The 9,008-nt window shown below is 34.9% G+C and overlaps 2 protein-coding genes across 6 annotated transcripts; both read right to left on the bottom strand.

Annotated features, from left to right (window-relative positions):
• Positions 1 to 1,849: 1,849 nt before the first annotated feature.
• LOC127812232 (UPF0481 protein At3g47200-like) lies at positions 1,850 to 3,873 on the bottom strand. 2 transcript variants are annotated; one of them, XM_052352614.1, is made up of 2 exons: positions 3,637 to 3,873; positions 1,850 to 3,287 (listed from the first exon to the last, which is right to left on the bottom strand). In XM_052352614.1, exon 2 carries the CDS (start codon positions 3,275 to 3,277, stop codon positions 2,012 to 2,014), a length of 1,266 nt encoding a protein of 421 aa, XP_052208574.1. In that variant the 5' UTR covers positions 3,278 to 3,287; positions 3,637 to 3,873; the 3' UTR covers positions 1,850 to 2,011. The 2 variants fall into 2 exon arrangements, with proteins under 2 accessions (XP_052208574.1, XP_052208573.1); XM_052352613.1 differs by having other exon boundaries at positions 3,641 to 3,873.
• A 1,295-nt stretch (positions 3,874 to 5,168) lies between these two features.
• LOC127811872 (UPF0481 protein At3g47200-like) lies at positions 5,169 to 9,008 on the bottom strand. Of its 4 annotated transcripts, none has more exons than XM_052352061.1 (4): positions 8,691 to 8,702; positions 7,962 to 8,064; positions 6,982 to 7,035; positions 5,169 to 6,729 (listed from the first exon to the last, which is right to left on the bottom strand). In XM_052352061.1, exons 2-4 carry the CDS (start codon positions 7,992 to 7,994, stop codon positions 5,455 to 5,457), a joined length of 1,362 nt encoding a protein of 453 aa, XP_052208021.1. In that variant the 5' UTR covers positions 7,995 to 8,064; positions 8,691 to 8,702; the 3' UTR covers positions 5,169 to 5,454. The 4 variants fall into 4 exon arrangements, with proteins under 4 accessions (XP_052208021.1, XP_052208020.1, XP_052208019.1 ...); XM_052352060.1 differs by lacking the exon at positions 8,691 to 8,702 and adding an exon at positions 8,991 to 9,008 and having other exon boundaries at positions 5,170 to 6,729; XM_052352059.1 differs by lacking the exon at positions 8,691 to 8,702 and adding an exon at positions 8,840 to 8,870 and having other exon boundaries at positions 5,171 to 6,729.

Here is a 9,008-nt window from a genome sequence, read left to right as displayed (position 1 = left end):
TTGTTCCTATTTAAATGTTGAATTGTGTAAAATCACCAAAAATCTTAGTGGGCAAAAATTGAGGGTGTGTATAATATATTTGATTGTGCTCTTAATTAGCATGATTAACTCCATCTAAATGCTAAATGATGCAAGTAGACTTAAGGGATTTAGAAGTAAAACAAGAATGGTAATGTGGTTGCATGAATTAAGTTGTGAAGCGCATATAAAAATTTTGGATTCACTGAAATGTCCCTATAATTGTATGATAGATAGGGGCTTTCGGTAAAGGAAATACACTCATAAAACACTAACGATAATATGCCCTATGATTGTGATTATATAAGTTGCATGTGAAATTGATTATGATAGTGTGATTATGGCATATATGAAGTATGTTAAGCGCAATAATTACTATTGGCATTCATAGTATGGCGATATGTATGAGCTATGTTTTAAGAGTTTGCATGTATTAAGGTATTTAATTGTGTAATGGTATACGCATGAATTGCACAAGAAATGTTTGATTGTAATTGAACATGAGGATATGAAGATGAAATTGTACATATCTTGTATGGCGGTGTGTCCGTGTAATTATACCGCCTGGTGGTAGTGATGGTGGGAATTGGTTTGTTATTGTGATGCATAAGACTGTGGATGGAAGCCCATAACAATTAAATCCTATGATATGTAAGACTGTAAGTGAAAATCTGTAGCAATTGGATCTTATGATGTGTAAGACTATGGGGTTTGAAACCCACAATAACTTGTGACCTTGATGTGATTGTGAGTATTGTGGTACATGATGACGACGATGATGGATATGATATCTATGGATATGGAATGAGAACCTTGGGCTCATGTGATTAATTTGGTAGCTTGTTCTTGGCTGCTAGCAGGTTTGTATACCAATTCTTAGATGTCAATGTCTGCATATTATGTGGGCCTTAAGGACCCTATGTGTGCATTATCTATGCATTTATGTTATGACTGGGTATCATGTTATATAACCACATGGATTGGATTTTGTGTCATTTACGTATATGAGACTGGCATGTGTTTCCATATACAGCATGATATGCTTGATGTTCAGGGAAAGTCTGATCGTATCTATTTTTCGTTATTTCTGTACACTTAGCGAGCCTTATGGCTCACATTGAAAAATGTATTTTGTTAAAATGTAAGAAATTGTATTTCTTTGAAGATGTTGTCAAGTATAGAAGGCATGAACCCAGTTAATGTTTATATGTCGGGTAGTGATTTTCTCTTATCTCTGAGTTATTCATGCCTCCATATATTGATCTATTGATGCTTACTTGTTGAGTCTTGCGGCTCACTTTGTTTCTTTTGTCATTCCAGAAAAAAGGAAAATAGCTATTTGAGCAAGTCTCGATTAAACCTGTACAGAGATATTCCGGTCTTAAGATCCATTAGTATAGTTTTAAGGGCATAAATAGAGTATTTCATTATGTATCTAAAATCTTAATAATATATGAGTGGTAAGCCCAGATGTAAATAATGTTGTATAATTTATTTTGACTTCTATGAACAAATTCAAAAAAGAGATTTTGAAAATTTTGAATATCTGTATTCAATTTGAATGGACATTCTATCATATTTACTATTCTAATGGAAAAACCTAGGAGCAAAACCTAACAAAATATCTGATTACTCCCCAAATAATGACTTAGACTGCCAAAAGTATACTTATGACTCAACCGACGTTTTACATGAAATTGGCATTAGTGATAGCAACCTTTACTAAGCAATTTGACTCAGGGAAGTAGAAAATAACCGATCAGCTAGAAGCTGCCAAAAATGCCCCAAAACTCAATTCTGTAAGATATGAGAGAATGAGATGGTAACTAACTTTGTCGTCAAATTTTAGCTTCTTGTTTGTTGTTTTGATACCCTCAAAAATATTCTCAAGCCTTAGAATATCTTACAAACACTTGATATATTCTCAAATATTTTTATTAATTTTAATAGTTTTCTCTTTTTTTTCTATTTTTTCTTTTTTTTTTTCTGTTCTTTATTTGGTGTAGGAAAGAACAGAAAATAGAGTCTGAATGAAAGTGAGAAGCAGCAAAACGCAAGCAGCAATAAACGAAACAAACGCCCAGGGACTGTTGAAGTAATTCCTCATCAGATTCGCCATCCAGACGTTCTGCCGGCGCCGGCAATGCCCGTTCAGCTTCACGCAAACCTGAGAATAGCTGAAGTCCTTGGGAGCAATCAACACGAATCTGTACACATCCTTCAGCAAGGCGTAAACTGCCGCGTCGTCGGCGACCCAGCTGTCGATGATCTTGCTGTGGCGGAGCAGCTGAACATCTCTCGGCGAATTCACCAGGCAATTCATGAACGCAATGTAATCGCTAACGTACTTTCTCTGATGGCCTTGAAGATGATACTGTTCGTAGGCGAGGAGGTTTCGGAGGGGGAACTCTGTGTAATCTCCGATGCACAAACGAGGGATCTGGAGAACGCCATTGATGAACCGGATGTTGAAGAGATTTCCTGTTTCCTCCCTCTTGAACTCTACTCCGGCCTCGTTCAGCTCCGTCGCCGAATTCACGAAGTCCCAAGTTTCGCCCGAAACTTTGCGAGCTGGGGAGAATTGGTCGCCCCAACTGGCATGAACTAGTGCAAGAAGATGCTTGAGATTGTCCGGTTGAATGTTGTTCACAATTGTCAGTTCCTCGTTCGGCATGATCTTCTTGAGAAACGCTAGGGCCAAGGGGATGAGATCGCCTTCTTCGCCAGGAACCCTAGTTTTCCCGAACAAGCGATGGAGAACGAAGAACGGGAGCTGGTTCTCGAGTAGAATCAGGTCTCGCCTTAGGGCAAATCGAAGTTGCTCCGACTGGAAAATTGTGTCATTTTCTCTTGACAATCCGTTCATTTTGTACTTCCGAAATAGCTCGACGATGAAGCAACCATCAAGAACCATCATTTCCACCAACTCATCCCTGTTAAAACCGCTTGTTTCAAGATGATAAAATTCCCGTGCCTTTGCTTCCAATCCTCGAATTTCCGTCACATATTCGTCCACAGTGTCCCTGGTTCGACGGAGAAGCTGCTTCAAGTACCTGAGCTTCTGCTTCTCCATTTCTTGCAGTTCATCCTGTTGGCGATGATACGGTCCAATGGCGACGATTGCTGGCTCGTAGGGATTGACTTTGTGTAGTCGATTGTGGACTCTGAAGAGGCTATCACTGGAAGATGAATCAGATAATCTAGCAAGCTTATGGTCGATTCGGACAGAAACTGGATCTCTTTCTCTTCTTGATGACATGCTCAATCGTCTGCAAATATTTACCCGTAAGAACGTAAATCTGATGTTACTTTTTCAGAAAACTGGGATCAAATTGGTTCCATTTCCAGCAAACAAAAGCTATAGATCCAGTGGCTTCCATTTGGAATCTTAACTTTTGATGATAACATAGATCGATCTGTTCGGGTATATATACAGATCACAGAAAGGGCAAAGAAAGGTAGCTCTTTCTATAAATAAAACAAAATTTATTGTTTTAAATGGAAATAACTGCCCTCTGTGGCAACTAGAACTAAAAATGAGCAAATAGCTGGTCACCCATGAGAGTGCTAACAATCACAAGATCGGTTTTTCTAAAATATACACGAAATTTTACATACTTACGGGGTGCGTGCTGTTGAACTTAGCTTTTACATGAAACCCAACGAATTTATCCAATGAACAGATGAAGACAGAATTGGGTGCTGGTCAGGAAGTTCTTGCTTCTCTCTGTCTCTGCCCTGTTCTTCTTTCCTTGTTTCAAGAGAGTGTTGAATTCTGGGATCTAGTGGCAGTTTGGATGTCTATGGGAGGATTCAATGATTGAGTAGTGAGCTTGAGAATGCCTCAAAGCAGCGGTTTATAATAAAAGCGGAGGGGGCAGAAGCTTGCAATTATATATTAATATTAGAAAAATATCAAAAGGGGGCCTCCCCATGTGGTGGAATTGACTTGCATTGACTTAAGAAATTACTTAAACGAATGCTTTAATACAAGATATATATATATATATATATTTGAAAAGTCTATGAGAATGAGTAAAATTTTAATTTAACTGAAATAATATAATTGAATTGATTAAAATTATCGATTTGATTATGTCTAAGTTAAAGGTTAAATTAGTTTAATTTTTAAATTTAATAATTTTAATTATTTTAATTCGATTCGATTTTCTTATTGAAAAGAATCGAAATAATTAAATTGATCGAAATTATCGATTTTTGTTTTTAAGTTCTTTTTTAATTTTTTCAGTTCTTTTGATTTTTTTGATTTTTTTAGGTCAGTTCAATTTTTTTCACATTTATTTATTTATTTTTATTTTATTCAATTCTCATATTTATTTGGTCAATTAAGTTCGATTTTTAACACAAATTTGATTAGTTTAATTTATGCATTTTTCTCAATTAGATTATCGAACCCTAAAAGTCTCTGTATTAACTTTCTTTTGTGTACAGGCAGAGCATTGGGTTTTTTTTTTCAAAATAATTTAGAAAGCATACTTAATTTGCTAAATTAAATGGTGATTAATCTTCATAATGGGGTTTGGTGAATGACGCTGGGCACGTGAAATCATACGGATTGGGTCATGGCTGATGCTGAGAGGTAAGGTCCGATTTGGTGAGTCAATCTTGGATGGCTGCCATATTAATTAATGACTTGATGGGTAAAGTTAGTCATTTTTTTCAAAAGTAATGATTAGTTTTTAATAATATATTTTATATTTAAATTAGGTGTATTATTTTTAATATTAATTGATAAAATATATTATTTAAATTTAAGTATTATCTTAAAATAATTATTAATATTATCAATAATTAATTAATTAATTACTTTCACAATGATGGGTCTTTAGCCTTTATGTTTTGCCATTCAATTGCCAACCATGCATATAGGAATTACAGCTGAGATTGAAAGATGCTCTTCATTTGATCCACCGGATTTGATATCGGTTTGTACAAATTTAAGATAAAAAAATAAATCACGATGAAATCGTCAAATACACAGATGAATACAAAGTTTTATATAAGAAACTCAAATTGATAAAATTATTAATAAAATAAATAAAATATTACTATGATGATATTGTTATAATAATTTTATTATATTATAAGTACTTATTTATAAACTAAACACTCATGACTTATCTATAAGTGTATATAAAAAAAATTATATAAATTTATATTCTAATAAGATAATTACGTAAATTTTAACATACATATCCCATGAAGTGAATAGCACTTCAATTATTTATATTAGCTTAGCTAGTCATTATTCCAAAAGGTGAAATCGCTCATTCCAGACGCCTCCCACACCTCGGCCCGACAGGAACATGGAGGGATATAAATCATGGTGACCTAACCGAGCAACAGAGATTAAACCAATACTCATTGCGCACAAGGAACTCCCCTCACTTGGGAGATTGCTCCCACACACTTTAGCTAGTCACGTTTGTAGCCTTCGTAGTATGAGGCAACAGAAAATACAGTTTGCACAACAGTGAGAATAAGTAACAGGGAAGCAGCAAAGAAGGAGACAAATGCCCAGGGGCTGTTGAAGTAATCCCTCTTCAATTTTGCCACCCAAGAGTTTCGTCGATGTTTGCAATGCGAATTCAGATCCTTGCAAACTTGGATGTAGTTGAAGTTAGCAGGAGAGATCATCAGAGACGCGTATAAATCTTTCAGAAACTTGTGAATGGCGGCATCATCAGGTAGCTCCGATAGGTTGTCAATGATCTTTTTATGGCGAAGTAATCGAACATCACGAGGGGATTTCACCAAGCTGTTCATGAACCATAGGTAGTTGTTCAGGTATTTGTACTGATGACGACTCTGCTCATATGCAAGCAATACCTTGATAGAATATGGTGTGCCATATCGAATGCGTAAGCGTGGGATTTCCAATACCCCCTTTTTCGTAAAATTTATGTCAATATTGAAATTGGGTGTCTTGATCATTTTGAACTCGACTCCAAACTCTTCAAGCTCAGTTGCAGATTTCACGGATTTCACCATGTTCCATTTATCATCCCCATCAATATTGGAATTATAATAATGTCCTGAGGACATACCTGGCCAATTCAAACCGTCATATACTATGCTTAGAAGATTCGTTTTCACATGCTCAAGGTGGAGAGATGTGTGGTTTAGTTTCTGGTTTGGAACAATATATTCTAGAAACCTCGAGGCCATCAACTTGAAGTCTCGTTTGCACAAGATATCGAGGACCTCGAAGGGCAGTTGGTTGTTGGGTAGAATCAAGTCTCGACTTAAGGCATTCAAAACCCATCCTGACTTAAAAAGAGGGTCGTTCAATAGTCCTTCCCGCTGGGTGTAATTCTTCATAAACAACTCAATGATGAAGCAACCATCAAGAATGCACATTTCCACAAACACATCATCGCGGTCTCTCCAACCTTTGAGTTCCCTATCTAAGAATGCTATTTGTTTGAAACCCTGGAGATTGTTCCACACAAGTTGCTCCACATCAATCTTTTTACGTTCAACATAATCTTTCAAGTACTTGAGCTTATGCACCTCCATTATGTCTGGCTTGATTGTGTCCCAGTGATTTGGACCAATACTAACCAATATTGGTTTGTGATCATTTGGAGACACAGTATTGACATATATTTGCCCCCAACATTCCCCGAACCAATCAGAGTATCTGACAATTCTTTTCTGAATCTGACACAACACTCGATTCACAGGATCCTGAAATTAAATTTTGTCTGGGTTATTTTTAAAAATTATTTACTTTATGAATTCAAAACCTTCTAAAATCCTATTGAATATGTATAAATGAACATATATAAATGGCTTCATTGCCAAAAAGAAATTCATGAATAATTAAAAAAAATAAATATATGCACAATTCAATTTAAAAATACACATTTCAATTTAAGTCATGAAAGATCTGAGTTTTAACCATTAAAATGCAATCAAATATGAGTAATATATACTTACAGTGCTATTAATATCGATTTCGCCTTTAGCTGAGACCCACAATGGAATTGAAACCTATCCATGCAACATTAAATAACTAGTATTAGTATCCTATAAAATTCATCTCACTTGTTATCATTTTAAGATGGGTCATTTTATCCTAACATTTATCTTCTAATTAATTATGTAGGGTTTAATATGTTTAAATTAATTAAGTAATATTTAAGCCATCTTCAAAAAACAAAACCGAAATTTGAAAAGATAATAACCAAAATTGAACCAAATAAACTTACCGAATTAGTTAAAATTTTTGGTTTGATTCGGAAGTGCAAATATTTTTAAATATATAGTGCTCACATAAAACCCTGCCTTTTAGGAAAAGTTTTCTAATAATGATTTTACAAGTCTTTTACTTATATAGATGATATGCTAATTGTTGGGCATGACTTTAAAAGGATAATTTCAACATAAATTTGAGCAAATTTTTTGTTAGAAAGGATCTAGGAGTAATAAAGAAAAAACAAACAAACAAACAAATCTTTGGCATGAGAACCATCTTTGACAAGAAGAACAGGAAGCTTTGGCCATTTAAGAGATCTTTTTCATCTAGACCATTGTCCTTTACATTTGCACTCTATTTATATGGATATTTTATTTATTATTAATTTATGTGTATTAATTACATAGTATTAAAGATTTCTCAATAATATGGTATTAAGATATTATAATTTTACCTCGTGATTAAAATTTTAAATTTCTTTAATAGCTGAGTTTACATAAATTTTTATATGTTTATTTAGTACAAATATTTTTTTTATATAAATAAAAATTCATTGAAAAAACCCAAAGAATTTATATCTTTAATTAGACCATACTCCAAGCATCATAAAGAAAATTGAATCAAATCCAAAATAATAAAGTCTAATCTACCACTCGAGATGAAACATCCCCACAACATAAACAATGAATAGAACATGTCGGAGGAAGCCAGCGATACTTACCCGCTGCTCCGTAATCTCTGTAATCCCGGCCATTTGTTCTTCACGTTCTCCTCTTCAATCTCTCTTCTTATATTTCTTTCAAAAGTCAAGTGTTTTCTAAATCCTTTACATAAACGCAACCAGAAATCAAACCATCATATGTACGAAGATCTAGAAGAGGGCAATCACTTGTGTTGCGTATGAAGGAAATGGCATGCTTAATTTTTTTTGATGACATGCTCAATTATCTTCAAATTTTTACTTGTAAGAACTTAAACCTGTTGTTATTTTCTCAGAAAACTAGAATCAAATTATTTCCATTTCAAGCAAACGAGTGCTATAAACACGGTGGCTTCCATTTGGAATCTTAACTTTTCATAACATATATATAGATGTATCTGTTTGTGTACATATAGAGATCAAAGAAAGGGCAAACAAAAGGTAGCTATTTCTATAAATAAAGCAAAATCTATTATGTTGAATGGAAATAACTGCTCTTTGCGGCAATTAGAACTAAAAATGAGCAGTTGTTACGTGAACCTAATAAATTTATCCAATAAGCAGATCAAGAAAAAAGTAGGTGCTAATCAGGAACTTACTTGCTTCTCCTCTCTCCCCCTTGCTCTTCTTTCCTTGTGTCGAGAGGGTGTCCAATTATAGTATTTAATGGCAGTTTGCATGGCTATGGTTGACTAGTAAACTTGAGACTGCGCATCAAAGGACAAAATTAGGTACTGATCAGGAAGTTACTTGCTTCTCCTCGCTCCCACTTGCTCTTCTTTCCTTGTGTCGAGAGGGTGTCCAATTATAGTATTTAATGGCAATTTGCATGGCTATGAGACTATTAAGCTTGAGACTGCGCATCAAAGGACAAAATTAGGTGCCGATCAGGAAGTTACTTGCTTCTCCTCTCTCCCCCTTGCTCTTCTTGTGTCGAGAGGGTGTCGAATGCAGTTTGCATGGCTATGGAGGATTCAATGATTGAGTACTAGTAAGCTTGAGACTGCGCATCAAATTAAGGACAAAATTAGGTGCTGATCAGGAAGTTACTTGCTTCTCCTCTCTCCC

Source organism: Diospyros lotus, chromosome 10 (assembly GCF_014633365.1).
Source record: "Diospyros lotus cultivar Yz01 chromosome 10, ASM1463336v1, whole genome shotgun sequence".
Taxonomy (NCBI): Eukaryota; Viridiplantae; Streptophyta; class Magnoliopsida; order Ericales; family Ebenaceae; genus Diospyros; species Diospyros lotus.
The sequence above is the reverse complement of the archived record's forward strand: the minus strand, read 5'-3'. Positions and strand labels throughout refer to the sequence as shown.

Bases quoted from the DNA above. Each gene is read 5' to 3' on its own strand.
- LOC127812232 (XM_052352614.1), bottom strand. From the start codon at position 3,277: ATGTCATCAAGAAGAGAAAGAGATCCAGTTTCTGTCCGAATCGACCAT.
- LOC127811872 (XM_052352060.1), bottom strand. From the start codon at position 7,994: ATGGCCGGGATTACAGAGATTACGGAGCAGCGG. The intron at 7,036-7,961 runs GTAAGTATCGCT...TTGCATGGATAG, and splicing joins CAGAGATTACGGAGCAGCGG to GTTTCAATTCCATTGTGGGT. The intron at 6,730-6,981 runs GTAAGTATATAT...ATTTAATTTCAG, and splicing joins AAATCGATATTAATAGCACT to GATCCTGTGAATCGAGTGTT.